This window comes from Leucoraja erinacea, chromosome 18, assembly GCF_028641065.1.
Source record: "Leucoraja erinacea ecotype New England chromosome 18, Leri_hhj_1, whole genome shotgun sequence".
Classification (NCBI taxonomy): domain Eukaryota; kingdom Metazoa; phylum Chordata; class Chondrichthyes; order Rajiformes; family Rajidae; genus Leucoraja; species Leucoraja erinaceus.
In genome coordinates this window covers 12292430-12312873 of record NC_073394.1, presented here as the reverse complement: position 1 = coordinate 12312873, position 20444 = coordinate 12292430, and the positions used below count along the sequence as shown (strand labels likewise).

At 49.3% G+C, this 20444-nt stretch overlaps 1 protein-coding gene across 3 annotated transcripts in view; it reads left to right on the top strand.

Annotated features, from left to right (window-relative positions):
- LOC129705655 (F-actin-monooxygenase MICAL2-like) overlaps positions 1–20444 on the top strand; it is a 131059-nt gene that overhangs the window by 31357 nt on the left and 79258 nt on the right. For 2 of the 3 annotated variants that reach the window (XM_055649332.1, XM_055649334.1), the window contains exons 7-17: positions 35–135; positions 1970–2227; positions 2969–3084; positions 9652–9778; positions 10223–10313; positions 11030–11177; positions 11984–12183; positions 14783–14895; positions 15267–15335; positions 16855–16983; positions 20125–20253. In XM_055649332.1, the coding sequence (XP_055505307.1) occupies positions 35–135; positions 1970–2227; positions 2969–3084; positions 9652–9778; positions 10223–10313; positions 11030–11177; positions 11984–12183; positions 14783–14895; positions 15267–15335; positions 16855–16983; positions 20125–20253 (1481 nt within the window). The remainder of the gene's footprint in view (positions 1–34; positions 136–1969; positions 2228–2968; positions 3085–9651; positions 9779–10222; positions 10314–11029; positions 11178–11983; positions 12184–14782; positions 14896–15266; positions 15336–16854; positions 16984–20124; positions 20254–20444) is intronic. The other variant, XM_055649333.1, reaches the window with a different exon arrangement.

Sequence of the window (20444 nt, the reverse complement as noted above, 5' to 3'; positions counted from 1 at the left end):
GCCCGCAATGTTGGATTGTGTGCTGCTGTTTCAGGGATCGATCTGGAGAACATCGTTTATTACAAAGACAACACCCATTACTTTGTGATGACCGCAAAGAAGCAGAGCCTCCTGGACAAAGGGGTGATTGTCAATGTGAGTCCACATCTCCCAGGGTGGGTGGGTGGTGTGGGTGGTGGGGCAGCCCAGTGATGGGGGGGCGGAGGGGCATCTTTCTGGTCTTTCAGGGTGGATGGGGTGGTGGAGCAGGAAGCATGAGGTGAGGCAGGGTGAGGGCATCGGCACCTATTTCTGGTCAGTGGAGGTCAAGGCCCAGCAAGGTCAGAGGTCCCCAACTTCAAGATTCACGATTCAAGAGAATTTATTGTCATGTGTCCCTGATAGGACAATGAGATTCTTGCTTTGCTTCAGCACAACAGAACATAGTAGGCATGACTACAGAACAGATCAGTGTGTCCATATACCATTATATAAATATATACACACACATGATTAAATAAACTGATAAAAGTGCAAATAAACAGGTAATGGGCTATTAATGTTTAGAGTTTTGTCCGAGTCAAGTTTAATAGCCTGATGGCTATTGGGGAAGTAGCTATTCCTGAACCTGGTTGTTGCAGTCTTCAGGCTCATGGACCTTCTACCTGAAGGTAGCGGGGAGATGAGTGCGTGGTCAGGATGGTGTGGGTCCTTGATGATGCTGTGTCATTGCAGGATCTTGCCCTGCAGTTGTACAAGACAGTTGTACAATGAGGCCGCACTTTGGTCACCCTGTTATTGCAAAGATACTTCAATTGCAGAGGTGATTTACAAGGATGCTTCCAGGACTTGAGGGCTAGAGAAAACAGCCTTTTCAGCCCAATTTGCCCATGCCAACCAAGATACCCTGAGCCATTTCCATTGGCCTACGTTTGGCCCTTGTCCCTCTAAACCTTTCCTATACATGTCCTTGTCCAAATGTATTTTGAAGTGTTGTTGTTGTACTTGCCTCACCAACTACTTCTGATGGCTCATTCCATGTCTCCACCACCGTCCTCTGTGTGGAAAAGTTGTCCCTCAAGTTCCCATTAAATCTTTCCCCTCTCGTCTAAAATCTATGCCTTCTAGATCTTGATTTTCCAACCCTGGGAAAAAGACTGTGCATTCACTCTATTCCTGTCATAATTTGAAACGCATCTATAACGTCTCCCTTCAGCCTCCTACATTCCAAGGAATAGTTCCAGCCTGCCCAACCGCTCCCGATATCTCCGGCCATCAGGTCCTGGTAACATCCTTGTAAATCTTCTCTGCACCCTTTCCAGCTTCCAGCTGAATGGCATTTTACCTATAGCAGGGCAACCAAAACTGTACTGAGCAGTTTAATTGGATTAGTTTAGTTTAGAGATACAGCGTGGAGACAGGCCTTTCAGCCCATCTAATCCGCGCCAACCAATGATCACGGGTAACCTATCGTACACACTAGGGGCAATTTACAGAGGCCAATTAACCTGTACATCTTTGGAGTGGGGGAGGAAACTGAGGCACCTGGAGAAAACCCACGCAGTCATGGGGAGTACGTCCAAACTCCGTACAGACAGCACCCGTAGTCAGGATTGAACCTGGGTCTCTGGCACTGTAAGGCAGCAACTCTACTGCTGCACCACCGTGCTGCCCCTCTTTAAAAAAACTCTACATCATGGGATCTTCCTGTGTGTGAGTTCATAAGTTCTTGTTCTAGGAGCAGATCTAGGCCATTCGTGCCATCTAGTCAACTCCGCCATTCGATCATAGCCGATCTATCTTTCCCTGTCAACTCCCATTCTCCTGCCTTTGCGCCAGAATTGGCAGCTGGTTACTGCCCCACTGACAACCCGGAGCCGCCCCTGGGTGTCCGGACTGTGGCCGGAGGGAGGGGATGGGGGGGGGGGGGGGGGGGACGACACCCCCTCCTCTGGCTGACTGACCCCCTGTGCGCCTCCTGTCCCCACAGGACTACGTGGACACGGAGATGCTCCTGAGCGGTGAGAACGTGAACCAAGAGGCCCTGCTGTCCTACGCCCGCGAGGCGGCCGACTTTGCCACCAACTACCAGCTGCCGGCGCTGGACTTTGCGGTGAACCACAACGACCAGCCGGACGTGGCCATGTTCGACTTCACCTGCATGTACGCCTCGGAGAATGCCTCGCTGGTGCGGGAACGCTGGGGGCACCGGCTGCTGGTGGCTCTCGTCGGCGACAGTCTGTTGGAGGCAAGTCTTAGTTTATTGTCACGTGTACCGAGCTATCGTCATGTGGGCATAAGGAATAGAAGTAGATTTAGGTCATTTGGTCCATCAAGTCTACTCCACCATTCAATCATAGCTAATCTATCTCTCCCTCCTTCTCCTGCCTTCTCCCATCACCTCTGATACCCATACTAATCAAGAATCTATCTATCTCTACCTTAAAAATATCCATTGACGGTCTCCACAGCCTTCTGACTGAAGCAATTTCTCCTCATCTCCTTCCAAAAAGAACGCCCTTTAATTCGGAGACTATGACCTCTAGTCCTAGACTCTCCCACTAGTGAAAAGCTTATTTGTTGCGTGCTATCTAGTTGGGGAAAGACTATACATGATTACAATCAAACCGCTCATGGTATACATTGTTACATTTTTACATGTCTTTCATTTATTTGGTCTATATCTCTCTCTATTGCTGTCTATATCTCTCCTTTCCCTTTCCCCGGACTCTCAGTGTGAAGAAAGGTCTCGACCCAAAATGCCACCTATTTCTTTTCTCTCGGAGATGCTGCCTGACTCACTGGGTTACTCCAGCATTTTGTGTCAATCTTTGGTGTAAACTCCTACAACTTTGGTGTAGCTCCTTCCTACCTATCTAGAGCAGGATGGGTGCTCTGCACATGCCCAGCCTGTGTTGGCGATCGTGGTTGCTCCCTGTGGGTGCCAATGTATCTCTGAATCATCTCCTCTTGTCTGAACCAACTGCAGCCCTTTTGGCCGATGGGGACTGGGTGTGCCCGAGGGTTCCTGGCTGCCATGGACACGGCCTGGATGGTCAAGAGGTGGGCGGAGAAGGTCTCGACGCTGGAGATTTTGGCCGAGAGGTGAGTGGAGGAGCCGTTGCGTTATCCTTTAGACTTTAGAGATGCAACGTGGAAACAGGCCCTTCGGCCCACCGAGTCCGCGCCGTCAGTAGGTCAGTTGAAGCTCCGCTGTGTGTCACAGGTTAAAGTGCCTTCTGAAACCATCAAAAAACAACACACAGACTAACACCCACCCACACTTGGTGAGGTTTAAAGGGAAGCGGGACGTGGAGAGGGCTAGCAGCTGGTATGGAGCGGGGGGGCCGAATGGCCGTAATAAAATTCCACGTGGCCCGTTGCTGATCCTCTTGAGCTCCGTCAGCGAGTAAGTGGTGTCTAGGTGGCAACCGAATGTTTGGAACAACAAGCTGTGTGAAGGACTGTTCAAAACCAGCCCAGGGAGAAATAGTCCAGACTCTCACCAAACATAGATTAGACGTTCTCTTGTTATCCTGTGTTGTCACGGTGACGGAGCCAAAGCAAGTCTTGATGCCTGGACTCAGGATTGGAATGCTTCCTGGGATTGCCAGCCACGGCCGGCTCCTGCTGACAGTGGGAGTTGCTTCGATCGGTGGGAGAATGTCGGAACAGAGACACATACACGTCTTACCGAAAACATCACAACTCCCACGCCTCCATTCCTTAGCTCCCATGGTCATTCAATTTACTTCAGTTTAGAGATGCAGCGTGGAAACGGGTCCTTAGGCCCACCGCGCCCCCGTCCGCGCCAGCCAGCGATCACCCGTACACTAGTTCTGTCCGACACACTGGGAACAATTTACTGAACCCAATAATAAACCTATAAACCCACATGTCACGCTGTCACAGGGAGAACGAACAAACTCCGTACAGTCAGCACCCATAGTCGGGATCGAACCCGGGTCTCTGGCGCTGTAAGGCAGCAACTCTAACGCTGTGCCTGCGCCATGGTGCCGCCCCGAACATCGTCGTAAAAAAAAAGCCATGCTGATCTGTAAAGCAACCATTTTTTTCCCAAGCCACCCTTTAACTCTTGATATACTTTATTTATTTATATATCCAATATTTTATGATTTATATTTTTAATATTATTTTTTAATATTTTTTTTAACTCTTAATATATATGTAGAACACCTCAGGACTACTTTGCCAGCCATTTCTATTTCATGTCGTCTTTTGCCACCCTGATTGCTTTCAACTCTTCTGTCACCCGCGGAGATATTTGCTGGATACCTGACCTTTTACCTCGGCCCCACTTAAACCCAAATCCCTCGATGATCTTAACACCCAAAAAGACTACTGCTCTCTGACTCGAGGGAGGCTCAGTAACTTTTCTTTATTTAAAAAAACAACCCGCTGAAGGAACTCGGCGGGTGAGCCTTGGAGTTCCTCCAGCGATTTGTTTTTTGCTCATGGTTCCAGTACCTGCCAACCCTTGCGTCCACAGCTTTCTTTATCAGTTTGGTTCCCCTGACGGGGAGCTGGGACGAGAGGTCACAAACCATGATGTCTGAGGCGCTGGCACAGCAGCAATGTTGTGAAGTGTGACCCAGCGTGTCATTTTAATTGTCACACGTACTGGCCACGGAACATTGACGGTTTCTTACTTGCTGCGGCTAAACGTCGGCCCGTAAACACAAGAGGGCACAGATAAATATAATGATTAATGATGCAGTAAATTAATAACCATAATACTGAGCAACCAAAAATAGTGCAACACCGCGGTCGGTAGTGCAATTAAAGACACAGTCCGCAGAAGATCATAGTTGCTGAGGTTAGTGTTGTGCAGTGGTCAAGAGCCTGATGGTTGCTAAGCAGAAGTTGCTCTTGCTCCTAAACCCACCTTGTTTCTGTTCCTGCTCTGTTTGGATTGTGTGGCTGCATGGTAAATTAAATTCCACTGTATCTTAACTGGTGCATGTGGCAATAAATGTGAACTTGAACTTAGAAACATAGAAAATAGGTGCAAGAGGAGGCCATTCTGCCCTTCGAGCCAGCACCGCCATTCATTGTGATCATGGCTGATCGTTCAACTTGAACTTGAGCCTGGTGGCCATCATGGTCTCTGTACCTTCTTCCTGATGGTGATGATGAGCTTCTTCCCGATGGTAGCGTGGCCAGGGTGGTGTCGGGCTTTGATCATATTGGCTGCCTTTTTGAGGCAGCGCCGCCTATAGCTCCCTCCGATGGTGGGGAGGTCAGTACCTGTGACGGACCGGACACTGTCTTCCACTGTGGTCTCCTTTGTTCCTGGGCATTTGAGTCAATCTGTGAAGATTTGGAGTGTTCCACCTTGGGGTGGGTGTCGTGGAGAGTGGGGTTACTGAAGCAGCTTGGAGCTGCCGTGTAGGTCCCTCCTAATCTCACGGAAGGGCAGGAGCTGAAAGACCTCTTTGTGACCCAGTGAATGTGATCACGTTTAATCCCAGGCTGGCCACTGATTCCAATGCACATGACCTGAGGGGTGATGTCTGACCTTAGAACTGCTGCGGTGGCCAAGGTCATTGTGAGCGTAGAGATTCAGAGAGAGAGAGAGCATGAAGTCAGTGAGAAGTGTGAAGAAGGGTCCCGACCAGAAACGTCACCCATCCTTTTTCTCCACAGATGCTGCCTGACTCGCTGAGTTACTCCAGCACTTTGTATCTATGCCTGATCTGAGAATGGGTTTATGAATCAATGAGTCACACAGCCAGGATACAGGCTAAAGATGGACACAACTCAGCGGGTCAGACAACATCTCTGGAGAAAAGGAATAGGTGACGTTTCGTGTTGAGATCCTTCTTCGGAAAAGAAACAGACCCTTCAGCCCACCTTGTCCGTACTGAGCAAGGTGCTGTGCAGGGGGGCCCTGGTGAGACCACAGCTGGAGTATTGAGTGTAGTTCGGGTCTTCTAATTTGAGGAAGGACATTCTTGCTATTGAGGGAGAGCAGCGTAGGTTCACCAGGTTAGTTCCCGGGATGGCGGGACTGACACGTGATGAAAGAATTGGTCGACTGGGCTTGTATTCACTGCAATTTAGAAGGATGAGAGGAAGTCTTATAGAAACATGTAAAATTCTTAAGGGATTGGACAGGCTAGATGTAGGAAAAATGTTCCCGATGTTGAGGGATTCCAGAACCAGGGATCACGGTTTAAGAAAAAAAGGTAGGCCATTTAGGACTGAGATGAGGAAAAACCTTTTCATCCAGAGAGTTATGAATCTGGGGAATTCTCTGCCACAGAAGGAAATGGGTGTTTTCAAAAGAGAGTTAGATTTAGTTCTTGGGGCTAAAGGAATCAGGGGATATGAGGAAAAAGCAGGAACAGGGTACTGATTTTGGATGATCAGCCATGATCATATTGAATGGCGATGCTGGTTCGAAGGGCCGAATGGCCTAATCCTGCATCTATTTTCTATGTTTCTATGTCTATGTTTATCTACATCTAGATGGTGATTCCTGCATGTGTGACTAGGAGGCAGCAGGCTGCTAAACCCACCTTGTTTGTGTTCCTGCACAGACAGGCAGCACTGTAATCCGCATGGCTCGGGGGGGAGTGAGCTGTGTATTTTGGGTGATATCCAGCCAACGAGTTTGTAACCCGCTGAGTGTAATGTTTGTACATGGTCTGTCTGATGCGGCGATAACACAGGAATGTGTTTTTGGCGCAGGTTCTTGCAGCAAGATTCCCACATCTTCCGTTGGATTCGTTCCCAATAACACGGGAAGATTTTCAAGTGACGCTCCGGCACTTGAAGCAGCAGCTTTGGTCGTGGCAATCTGTGCATTATTGCTGCACGGTCGTGTTCTGACACGCTGCCGCGTTGTACAGGGCAGAGGCTCACTGGGGTGGAGAACGAGCAGACAGGAACACTCGCTGCGTCTCCTGATCTCTCCTGATCTCTCCTGATCCCGGGATGGCCGGAAGCGTTGGGCAGCTGGAGAAGCGATAAGCAAAGAATTGCAATCTTGTAGCTGAATTTAGAAATACAGCGCGGCAACGAGCCCTTCGGCCCCTCTAAATCCGCGCCAACCAGCGATCCCAGCTCTATCCTCCACACTAGGGATGATTTATAGGCTGCAAACCCGTAGGTCTTTGGAGCGTGGAATGAAACTGGAGCACCCGGAGAAAATGACGGGGAGAACGTACAAACTCCGCACAGACAGCACCCGTAGTCAGGATGTAACCGGGTCGCTGGCGCTGTAAAAGGCAGCAACTCTACCGCTGCGCCACCGTGCCGCAGTCATGAGAACATCGCACTAATGTCTGTGCCGAACATGATGCCAAGATAAAGCAATCTCATCAACCTGCTTGAGATCCATATCGCTCCATTACCTGCACATCCAGATGGCTATCTGAAAGTCTATCAAATGCCATTGTGTATATTGGCATTGGTTCAGATTCCATGCAGCACAGTTTTAATTTTATTTTCAGTTTTAGTTTTAGAGATACAGCACAGAAACAGGCCCCTCCGACTAGCGATCCCCACACATTAACACCATCCTATACACCCAAGGGACAATTTACACTTATACCAAGCCAATTTACCTACATACCTGTACAACTTTGGAGTGTGGGCTCCAAAGATCTCGACACAAACCCACACAGGTCACTGGGAGAACGTACAAATTCCATACAGACAGCACCAGGATTCGGGATTGAACCCGGGTCTCCTGTGCACCAAGCGCTGTATGGCAGCAACTACCACTACGACACCATGCCCCCCCACAGGGAGAGACTGTTTGGTCCTTAAGTCTCTGCTGGCATTCCAATGTTTCCCACTTCTCCGCTCTTTGTTCATTGTCCTGTTTCTTACTTTCCCTCAAGTGTCGATCCGATTTCCTAATGATTTCCCTGATTTACTCTTCTTAAGTTCATAATTTCCCACGTCACTGGAGCGGAATGAGGCCATTCGGCCCATCGAGGCGACTTTGCCATTCAATCGTGGCTCATGGAATTTCCCGTCACAGCCACTTTTCCCTGCCTTCTCCCCGCAACCCCTGGCAATCAGGAACCTGTCAAATCTCAGCCCTAAAGATGGCGAAAGTCTTGGCCTCCACAGCCGTCTGTGTCATTGAATTCCACAGATTCACCACCCTCTGGCTGAAGAAATTTCTCCTTTCTAAAGGAAACGTACTTCTATTCTGAGACTATGGCCTCTGGCCCGAGACTCCCACTAGTGGAAACATCCCCTCCACATCCACTCTATCCAGGCCTTTCATTATTCGGTACGTTTCAATGAGGTCCCCCCTCATGCTTCTAAACTCCATAAAGTACAGGCCCAGAGTTGTCGAATTCGCATCGCATGTTAACCCAATCATCCCCAAAATCATTCTCGTAAACCTCCTCTGGACACTTGCCAACATCACCACATCCCGCCTCAGATATGGGGCCCAAAACTGCTCACAGGTCTCCAAATAGTGAGTTCCAGATTATCATGCATTATATTCCCTTTGTACTTTTGGCTGAAATATTTAATCAGTCTTTGTACCATCTGCCACTGGGAGTTGCTTCCTTCTCTCCATCCTCTCTATGCTCATAATGATCTTGTCCACCAGAGCAGTTCTGGTGTTATACTGTTTCCCAGTGGTGTCGTAGGAAAATAGGTGCAGGAGGAGGCCATTCGGCCCTTCGAGCCAGCACCGCCATTCATTGTGATCATGGCTGATCGTCCCCTATCAATAACCCGTGCCTGCCTTCTCCCCATATCCCTTGACTGTCTGTGTGGAGATTGTGACTTCCCCATGACCCCCCAGTGCTCCAGTTCCCGACTGTGTTAGATGTGCGTGTCGACAGGTTCATTGGCCTCTGTAAACTGCCCCCAGCGTATAGAATCTGGGAGGAGCTGAAGGGAACGTGGAGAGAACAATGTGTTGGATTAATGTAGATGGGTGCTAGATGGTCAGTAGGGACTCGATGGGCTGAAGGGTCCATTTCCGTGCCTGTATCTCTGCCTCTATCTTGCTACTCACCATTTGTCTGCCGTGCTTCTTGCACTACAACAGAGAACCGTCACCAGGGGCGGCACGGTGGCGCAGCGGTAGAGTTGCTTCCGTACAGCACCAGAAATCCAGGTTCGATCCTGACTACGGGTTCTGGCTGTGCAGAGTTTGTACCTTCTCCCTATGACCGTGTGGCTTTTCTCCGGGTGCTCCGGTTTCCCCCCACACTCCAAAGGCGTACAGGTTTGTAGGTAATTGGCTTCGGTAAAGATTGTAAATTGTCCCTAGTGTGTAAGATAGTATTAGTGCACAGGGTGATTGCTGGTCGATGCGGATTTAGTGGGCCGAAGAGCCTGTTTCTGTGCTGTATCACCAAACTAAACTAAAGCAGGATAGATTATATCCAGCCTTCAGTCAAAAACAAAGTGCTGGAGGAACTCAGCGGGTCAGGCAGCATCTGTGGAGGGAATGGATGGACGGGCGATATTTTGGGTCGGGGACCTTCCTTTAGATGTTGTTTGACCCGCTGAGTTCCTACAGCATCTGCAGTTTCTTGGGTCTCGAGTCGTGACCTGAAGTTGTCCTGAGACAGTGATGGACAATCAAACACCTTTAATTCTGTCCCTCTTTGCTGGAGAACTTTAGAAACATTGAACGTGACTGAATATCCATGCCTCTGTTTCCAGGGAGAGCATTTACCGACTGTTGCCTCAAACCACGACTGAGAACATCAGCAAGAACTTTGAACAGTACACGATAGATCCCGCCTCACGCTATCCCAACCTCAACTCCAACTGTGTTGCGTCCCACCAGGTGAGTCTATACCGCTCGAGCGCTGGGCAACTCCACATTGACATCCAGAAGGTACGATCAGAGAGGAGCAGAATTGTCATACAAAATTCTTAAGGGGTTGGACAGGCTAGATGCAGGAAGATTGCTCCTGATGTTGGGAAAGTCCAGAACAAGGGGTCACAGTTTAAGGATAAGGGGGAAATCTTTTAGGACCGAGATGAGAAACACATTTTTCACACAGAGAGTGGTGAATCTGGAATTCTCTGCCACAGAAGGTAGTTGAGTCAGCAACCCTGACGCTGTGCCACCGTGCCGTCCATTGAGTGACTCACATTTGCTTAGATTTTTTTTATATCCCTCCACACAGTGCGTTGTGTTTTAGAACTGACTAACTAACTAGGCTGCTAACTGGTCTGCTTTAGGGCCGAAGGGAATTAATCGAACATTTCCTTTCGCCTCCTCCAGGTGCGCCAACTCTACATCACCACTGATCTGAAGAGCTGTCCTCTGGAGAGAGTCAACTCCATTCGAAAGTCTATTAAAGTGTCTCGCCGTGGTAAGTCACATCTGTGCCCAGGGTTTGGATGAGAACGTACAGAGCATGATTAGCAAGTCTGCCGATGACACTAATGCAAGTGGTATCGGAGACAATGTAGAGGATTATCAAGAACATAGTGGGATCTTGATCAGCGGGGCAGGGGGGCTGAAGAAGGGCAAATGGAGTTTTGTTCAGATAAATGATTGGGAAGTCGAACCAGGACAGTTTTGTTTATTATCATCACATGTACCAGGTACAATGAAAAGCATTTTTGTTGTGTGCTATCCGTTTCGTGGAAAAGTTAAGGGCCTGTCCCATTTGGCAACTGTCGCCAAAAGATTTTGAACATTATGAAATCCAGCGGCAACAAAGAAAATGTTGCGACACTTGAAAAAACACCGCACGTCAGACGTCAACGCGCCGCATCACGCCGCAAATGTTTTGGTGACCTTATACGTCCGTCAATGATGCCGGCAGTTGCCAAAAAAAATCGCCAAGTGGGACAGGCCCTTTAGCTTTTTCCCCTGACTCTCAGTCTGAAGAATGGTCTCGACCCGAAACGTCACCCATTCCTTTCCTCCAGAGATGCTGCCTGACCCGCTGAGTTACTACAGCTGTTTGTGCCTGTCTTTGGCGAAAGGACAGCACATGATTACAATCGAGCTGTCTGCAGTCTGCAGCCTCTCCTCTCTCTCTCTCACTCACCTGTGTGCATGTCCTTATGTTCATTGCAGATTCGGAGATACGTCCCAACCGCTTGCTGACCTGGTGTCAGAAACAGACGGAGAGCTACCAGAACGTGACCATCAGCGACCTGACCAGCTCCTGGCACAGCGGCCTGGCACTGTGTGCCATCATTCACCACTTTTGCCCACAACTCATGTACGTTAGTTACACTTTTGGCATAATCTCTCTCCCAGTGTGGGCTGGAGGTGAGATGGGGTTAGGTTGAGGATTATTATTGTCACCTGTATCTCCAAAGTCATACATTTATGTTCATATGTTATAGGAGTAGAATTAGGCCGTTCGGCCCATCAAGTCTACTCCACCATTCAATCATGGCTAATCTATCTTTCCCTCTTTCCCGCCATCCTCCCCCATAACCCCTGACACCCTAACAAATCAATAATCTGTCAAAATCCTCCTTAAAAATATCCATTGACTTGGCCTCCACGCCCCCCTGTGGCAATGAATTACACAGATTTCCCACCCTCTAAATAAATTCCTTCTCATCTCCTTTCGAAAGGTATGTCCTTTTATTGTGAGGCTATAGCTTGTCCTAGACCAGGGGCAGGGAACCTTTTCGTGTAGGAAGGCCACAGTTAGCTGTAATCTAATAAGGCCGCATCCAAGAAAATTCAATTAGATATAGGATTATTTTGTTGAATCTTTTTTAACTTTTTGGTATTTTAAATACGCTCATTTTAAGATTAAAATAAAAATAATAGAAGACGAACAAAAACATTAATAAAAATAAAAGGATTTGTTCTACAAAATTTGGATTCATTCAAAAGGCCGCACTTAATGGCCCACCCCTGTCCTAGACTCTCCCACTAGTAGAAACATCGTCTCCACATCTACTCTAAACTAAAGGGTGAGGATGGGGGGAGGGGGCGGGCTGTATTTGAGAGAGTGAGCTGGTGTCAGCCCCTACCCTGTTGATGTGACCCTTGTCCTTTGCTCCGCAGTGACTTTGACTTGCTGAATGAAGAGGATGCAGCCAAGAACAACCAGCTGGCCTTCGACATTGCGGAGCAGGAGTTTGGAATCTCTCCGGTCACCACGGGCAAGGAGATGGCCTCTGCTGGGGGGCCGGACAAGCTCAGCATGGTCATGTACCTCTCCAAGTTCTACGAGCACTTCCGAGGGAACGCCTCATCTGCTGTCTGTGAGTAATTGTTTAGTTTAGTTCAGAGATACAGTGCGGAAACAGGCCCTTCGGCCCACCGTGTCCAAGCCGACCAGCGGTGCCCGCACACTGACATGTATCCATGATAGTGTGCGGGGATCGCTGGTCGGCGTGGACAATTTTCATTTATACCAAGCCAATTAATCTACATACCTGTACGTCTTTGGAGTGTGGGAGCAAACCGAAGATCTCGGAGAAAACCCACGCAGGTTATGTGGAGAACGTACAAACTCCCTATAGACAGCGCCCGTAGTCAGGATCGAACCCAGGTCTCCGGCACTCCAAGCGCTGTAAGGCAGCAGCTCTACCGCTGCGTAACCGCGCCGGAGTGTGTCTGAGTGTCGAACCTTGTGGTGTCGGTCTTGGCGCAGCGGTTAGTGCCCTCTGAGTTGGGTCCAGGACTGCAATGGGCACACTCTAACCTCAGGCAAGAATCTGATCTCAACTGGGTGGAGAAGATATTGCAGTCGCTGATTGTGGGCAATACGGTAAGGATGTGGAGGCTTCCCGAGAGGGTGCACAAGTGGTTTACCAGAATGTTTTAGTGATACAGCGTGGAAACAGATCCATCGGCCCACTGAGTCCGCGCCGACCAGCCGTGACCCGTACACTAGTTCTATCTTACACACTAGGCACAATTTACAGAGGCCAAATAACCAACAAACCTGCACCTCTTTGGGATGTGGGAGGAAACTGGTGTATCTGGAGGAAACCCACGCAGTCACAGGGGGAACAGAACGTGCAAACTCCGTACAGAGTGGTCAGGATCGAACCCGGGTCCCTGGCGCTGTAGGGCAGCAACTCTGCCACTGTGCCTGGACTAGAGGGCATGAACTGCAGGGAGAGATTGGACCAACTTGGATTGTTTTCTCTGGAGCGTCAGAAGTTTAGTTTAGTTTATTGTCACCGTGACCGAAGTGCAGTGAAAAGCTTTTGTGTGCGTGCTTTCCACTCAAAGAAAAGATTATACTTGAATACAATCATGCCGTCCACAGTGTACGGATAAAGGGAACAACATTTAGTACATGGTGTAACAATGAAGCCCGATAAAGCCCGACTCTCTATCAACTTGTGTTGCCACTCTCACCAGACCCATAGACTTGGATCCCAGGAACCCTCTGTACATCATGTATGAGCAAGTGTAGTTTCGAGTGGGTGTGGGAGAGGGTGGAGAGCCAGGGAGGGGCGACATCATGGTGATAAGACGTTGGACCCTGAGCCATTGCCGGCTGTGGGTTTATACGAGCAGTCATGGGTGAGAGGAGACTCATCATTCCTCACCTGATCTCTCCATTACCTCCCCCTCCTGCATGCTCTCCTCACAGGCCCACAAACACTGCTCGCTGCCCTCTTGTTCCTCTTCATAAGTTCATAAGTGATAGGGGAAGAATCAAGTCTACTCCGCCATTCAATCATGGCTGATCTATTGTTCCTTCTTAACACCACTCTCCTGCCTTCTCCCCATAGCCCCTGACACCCATGAATAAAACATCTCTCGATTTCTGCCTTAAAACGCCTTCTGCGGCAATGAATTTCACAGATTCACCATCCTCTGGCTAAAGAAATTCCTCCTCATCTCCTTCCTAAAGGAACGTCCTTTAATTTTGAGGCTGTGGTTTGAGACCTCTGGTCCTAGATTCTCCCATTAGTGGAACATCCTCTCCACATTTACTCTATCCGGGCCTTTCACTATTCACTCTTGAAGCAGCTCCCACCGTACTGGCAGGCTGCGGGTTCCTGAGTATATACCAGCTAGCCAATAAATGATACCGATGCATCTGCAAGGCTACAGATGCGCTGTCGAAAGCGTTTAATCGGGATGCATCACTGCATGGTTTTGGAACAACTCCATCCAAGACCGCCTGAAATTGCAAATTTGCAAATTGTGGACGCAGCCCAGACCATCACGCAAACCAACCTCCCTGCCATTGACTCCATTTACACTTCATACTGCCTCGGCAAGGCCAGCAGCATCAACAAGGATGCGTCCCATCCTGGTCTCTCCCTCTTCTCCCCTCTCCCATCAGGCAAGAGGTACAGAAGCGTGAAATCACACACCTCCAGATTCAGGAGAAAGGTTTTGGCCCAAAACGTTGCCTATTTCCTTCGCTCCATAGATGCTGCTGCACCCGCTGAGTTTCTCCAGAATTTCTGTCTTGCCTCCAGATTCAGGAACAGTTTCATCCCAGCTGTTATCAGGCAACTGAACCCCCCCCCCCCCCCCCCATCACCAACTAGCGAGTGGTCCTGAGCTATCATCTACAATACCTTGACAATAAACTCTCTTGACTCTTGACTTGACCGCACTGACTGAGTCCCTCAGATTATCTTTAATTGGACTTTACTGGACTTTATCTTGCACTTAACATTATTTCCTTTAGCGTGTATCTGTACACTGTGGATGGCGCGATTGTAATCATGTAGTCTTTCCGCGGTAGTGCACAACAAAAGTTTTTTGTTGCACCTCGGTACACGTGACAATAAATTAAAATCACGGCTCCTGATTCTTTTGCCATTCACGTCAATGGGTTGAGCGTGACGAGAAAATGATGTTTGTTTGTGTTTTTTTTGCCGGCAGCTGTCTTCAAGCTCAGGAAGGAAGGAAGCAACGACGTGAGTGCGCTCCAACCCAGGCAATCCAACTCCCTGTGCAACGTCATCAACCTGCTGCCCAGGAAGCGGACACCCAAGGTGTGCACAGTGTGCTGGCCCCACATGGCCCATCAAGTGTATGCTGAACAAGTTGGCATATTGGGCTGTGGGGAGAGATCTGGACAGAGGGGTTAGATTGGGGATTGATATAGGGCAGTGGGGAGAAAGCTGTAAGTTTGTTTTGGGATTAATATAGGGGTGAGGGGAGAGAGTTGGGCAGAGGGATTAGTTTGTCGTTTGCTTAATGAAACGCTATCACTAAGTAATGGCCTGAATGGTTGTAACCCAGTTGTACGGAAAGATGTTTCCCACATTGCGTGGAATTGTTTGGATCGACACTAAGGAACTGGACAGCTGAAGGTTGCTCCAAGTGGGAGGTGGGTTTTTGATGCCTTGTCTCCTGTCAACAGGAAAAGAAAAGTGAAGAAAAGGACGCGGCAAGCAAGCGGAGGAGAAGGACCACCACGGACTGGCAGGATGTGAGTGGGGAGATGGGCGGGGCCTTCCTGGTGGGCGTCGTTCCCTTCCTGGACAAGTCCCGGCTCTGGTGGAAGTCGGGGAACCCCGCCGGTGATCTTCCCGGGATGGGAGCGGAGGTGGGCAATGTACTCCGGATAACGGGAAGCAAGGAGTGACCACTCTCACCCCGCTCATTCCCTCTTCTCTCCTCTCCCGTTACGAGGGGAGACAAAAGTGTGAAAGCATGTACCATCTGATTCAGGAACAATCAGGAACAGCTTTCCCCCTGGTTTACTGACTGTTGAATGGTCCCCCTATAAGCTAGGGGTGTCATCCTGATCTTCCAATCTACCTCAAGGCCTCCCTTGCACTTTTTTTTATCTGCACTTTCTCTGTAACTCTAACTCTATAACATTGTAACACCATATTCAGCACTCTGGTATTTTTTCTCTTTTGCACTACCTCTTGGTACTGCCTGACCTGCTGAGTTACCTAGTACTTTGTGTCTTGTTCTACTTGAGTATAGCCAGATTGTACTCATACATTGTATCATTTGACTGGTCAGTGGGCAAAACAAAGCCTTTCACATCTCGGTGACAATAGTAAACCAATACCAAATCCATTCTAGGACACCATCAGATTCGAAGGACTGTAGAATTGGGTGTAAAATGGGCTGTAATACTATAAATTCCAAAGATTATATTTTAATGACAGTTGCTGCTAGTCGGAAGTGTAGGAATTTCCACTCTAATTTTTCCTGCTGTTTCGACCCCCATCCTGGCCAGTTTACGGTTTTGTTAGCTCAGGAGGGAAGAGGTGGAGGTTTAGTTTAGTTTTGTTTAGAGACACAGCATGGGAACAGGCCCTTCGGCCCACCAAGTCCTCACTGACCAGCGATCATCCCGTACGCTAGTTCTATCCTACACACTAGGGACAATTTACAGAAGCGAATTAACCTACACACCTGTATGTCTTTGGAATGTGGGAGGAAACCGGAGCACCCAGAGAAAACCCACGTGTTCACAGGGAGAACGTATACACACTACATACAGGCAGCACCCGTAGTCAGGATGGAACCTGGGTCTCTGGCGCTTGTAATGGCCATGTCCCACGATGCGAGTTCATTCAAGAGGTCTCCCGAGTTTAAAAAAAAATCAAACCAGTGGTAAGCACAGAGAATGAACGTAGCGGGTACGTCGAAGCTTGGGGATGTCTCCTAGCGGCTCGTAACGCTAACGGCAGGTACTCGGGAAGACTCGCTAACGGCAGGTAAGCTCGGGAAGACTCGTGAAGATTTTGAAAAATGTCCACGAGAGCCCCGAGTACCGACGAGTGGACATTACCGTAAATCTCCGAGTTCGAATCCGGGCAAACTCGGGAGAACTCTTTGAATGAACTCGTACAGTGGGACAGGGCTTTAAGGCAGCAGCTCTACCGCTGTGCCACCGAGCCGCACACAGTATGCTGCCTTGAGTGAGTGACTAGCTGAGCTGCCTCTAGCTCTGACTGTCCGTTGCACCGTTCTGTTTCCCCACCCAGGTGCTGAGCGCAAGGGGCGAGGGGAAGGAGGCGAGCGTCTGCACGAACAACAACAAGGTGAAGTCGATGGCCAGTCAGCTGCTGGCGAAGTTCGAGGAGAACGCGGCGGGAACCTCGCTGCAGAGGCAGGTGAGACGTGGCCATAGGGAGACACTCCCTGCAGCCCACCCTGCCACCGCTGCCTCGCTCCCAGTGAGTGGGGAGGGCCAGGCACTGGTTTGGGTTCCATTGTCTGACGGTTGTGTCTTATGCATGCATGGTAATTCAAATGTCACTGCTCCAATTGGTGTATGTGAAAATAAATGTCCTTTGTCCTTTGCTGATGTGTCATAATATCATCTTAAGGGATTGTACCGGCTTGAGCAGGAAAAACGCTCCCCATGTTGGGGGAGTCCAGAACCAGCCGTCACAGTTTAAGAATAAGGGGTAGGCCATTTGGGACTGAGATGAGGAAAAACTTTTTCACCCAGAGAGTTGTGAATCTTTGGAATTCTCTACCATAGAAAGCAGCGGAGGCTAATTCACTGGATGTATTCAAGAGAGTTATAGCTCTTATGGTAATAGAATCAAGGGATATGGGGAGAAAGCAGGAACGGTGCAACAGATTTTGGATGTTCAGTCATGATCATATTGAATGATGGTGCTGGCTCAAAGGGCCGAATGGCCTGCTCCTGCACCTATTTTCTATGTTTCTATCAGCTGTTCACTAACACCACTGTGTTTGAGGTTCCACTGGATATGGGGAGATAAGGGATATGGGGAGAAGGCAGGCACGGGTTATTGATAGGGGACGATCAGCCATGATCACAATGAATGGCTGGCTCGAAGGGCCGAATGGCCACCTCCTGCACCTATTTTCTATGTTTCTATGGATAATCAGTGGGTCCAGAATGTCTAAGGATAGGCACAAAATGCGGGAGTGACTCAGAGGGTCAGGCAGCATCTTTGGAGAAAAGGACCAGGTGACATTTCGGGGTCGAGCCCCTTCATCAGACTGGGTGTAAGGGGAAGGGGAAACTAGAGATATGAAGAAAGAAAGAACAAATGAATGAAAGGTAATGGAAAAGTACAAATCAAAACCAGCAACGATGATCAAAGGAAAGTTGGAGCCCACAATGGTCCATTGTTGGCTGTGGAGTAGGTGATAACGAGTGAAATTAATGAATGAAACGATGAAACTCAGCAGGACAACAGTGAAACTAGTTGGACGACTAGGGTGGGGGAGGGATGGAGGGAGAGGGAATGCAAGGGTTACTTGAAATTAGAGAAACCATCTTTAATACCGCTGGGTTGTAAGCTGCCCGAACAAAATATGAGGTGCTGTTCCTACAATTTGCGTGTGGCTTCACTCTGACAGTGGAGGAGGCCCAGGACGGAGAGGTCTGTGTGGGAATGGGAGGGGGAGGTAAAGTGACAGAATTTACTTTGCTGATTGTTTGATCCTCTACCTGTCTCCGAGGTTTCCATCCTAGGGTGGAAATGTCAAAGATCAAAGGGCACAGCCCCAAGGCCAAAGGGGCAAAGTGTAAAGGAGATGCGTGGAGCAGGACTTTCACACAGTGGGTGGTGGGTAGCTGGAATCCTGTGCCAAGGGTTGTGGTGGAGGCACAAATGATACAATGCCTTTAGATAGGCATGTACTGTAGATTTGCAGGGAATGGAGGGATGTGGATGACGTGGCAGCAGAGCAGATTAGTTGAACTTGGCATCATGCTCGGTACAGACTCTGCGGGCCGAAGGGCCTGTTCCTGCGCTGTACTTTGGTCTATTGCGTCAGTCCATTAACAGCAGTAATTAATGACGAGAATCGTATCAGAGCAGTTCAATGTTGAATGTCAAGTCTGCGTCATTCTGCAAACATTTGGAGATCTGGTCATTTTTACTGACAGTGGCCGGGTAAAGTCCACTGGGACACAAGGACCTGCTGATGTATCTTGAACACAATACAAAGTGCTGGGGAAACAGAACTCAGTGGGTCAGGCGGCATCTGTGGAGGGATTGGACAGATGAAGGTTTGGGTTAGGACCCTTCAGTTCGAAGAGGGGTTCCCGAACCAAAACGCTGCTTTCCCATTCCCTCCTGATATGCTGTCTGGCCTGCTGAGTCCCTCCAACAGCTTGTGTTTGGACAGTAAGTTGCAAGAGGAAACCCTCACTGTAGAAGGACTTTGACGAGGTTTTGCTCCTCCCATGGTGGGCGTTCAGGTGTGGTGCCTCTCTCACTGGTCAGGTGGGACGCGCTTTCAAGCTTTTGTATCGTCTGCCTGAAGGGAGAGCGGAGAAGAGAGAATGGGTCCCTGACTATGCTGGTGGCCCTGCTGAGGCAGCGTGAAGTGTAGATGGAGTCAATGGAGGGTGGTTGGTTTGTATGACGGGCTGGGCTGCATTGACAATTCCTACAGTATCTTGTAGTCTTGGGCAGGGAGGGACTGGGAGAGTGCGGCGCTGTGCTGGGTCTCGAAGGGTGGAATGAGAGAGTCTCGGGTAGGGGAGGTGAATGCTGGGTGATGTTGCGGTGGTGGTGGATACAAATGGGAGCGTTGCGTTGGTTGTGTCTTCAGCCTCCGTTAAAGATTTCCATTCACCCTGAAGCTTCAGAGAAATGAGAGGCTGCAGACACTGGAATTTGGAGCAGAAAATAGACTTGTGCACGAACTCAGTTTGTCAAGCAGCATCTGTGGCGGATGTGGGGGGGATGGTTAACGGTTTACGTGGAGTCGGGTTTATTGTCTTGTACGGTGTACGGTGAGACACAGTGGTACAGTGCAAATTGCGTTTGCAACAGCATCGCAGGCACACGGGCTCAGACAACACACAGAAACGTGAATCGTGCGTGAATCATGTGCGAATCATGCAACATTGTGCATGATTGTTTGGATTGTGTGTACATTGAGTGAATTGCGTGTGAATCGTGTGTACAGTGTATGTACATTTTGCATTTAAGGTGCCCGCATTGTGGGTGAATTATGCATAAATGACGCCTGATTCACACATTACTGATGCAGGGACGGCCCTGAAGATGTGACATTCCCTGTCACCCCACTGGTACTGCTCGCCTCTTTAAAGCTCAGTTATACTGTGTTGTTCTCGAGGTCAGCCTTCAGCCCGAGTCACCTTTGTCCTCTCTGTTTCTCACTGCTGGCATCTTTGTGTTCCTAACGATGGAAATCACCGACTCTCTCTCTCTCTCTCTCACTCTCTTTCTCTCTTCTCCCTTCTCCCTTTCCTTCCCTCTCTCTTTCTCTTTCTCTTCTCCTGTGCGCCCTGCAAGGTAACAGCGCCTTCCAGTGCACCGCGACCCGTGTCACCCGTCCCGGCCGGGTGCAGTGTGAACGCCCGCTTCCTCACCTCCCGGGGGGATCAGGCAGGATCTGATCACCGCACACGGACAAGCCGGCAGGTATGAAGATCGATTGCCACCGGGCTGTGACATTGTTCGTGGGGATGGGGAGTGTGCAGATGCCCACGGGTCCACTGGGTCAAACGGCAACAACCCAGTGCTGGCTTGGCACGACCATCATAACTCCCAGTCAGTCTGCAGGAACATTCACTGAGGGTTGTTGGTTAGGAAAGAAATGTAGCGGAAAACAG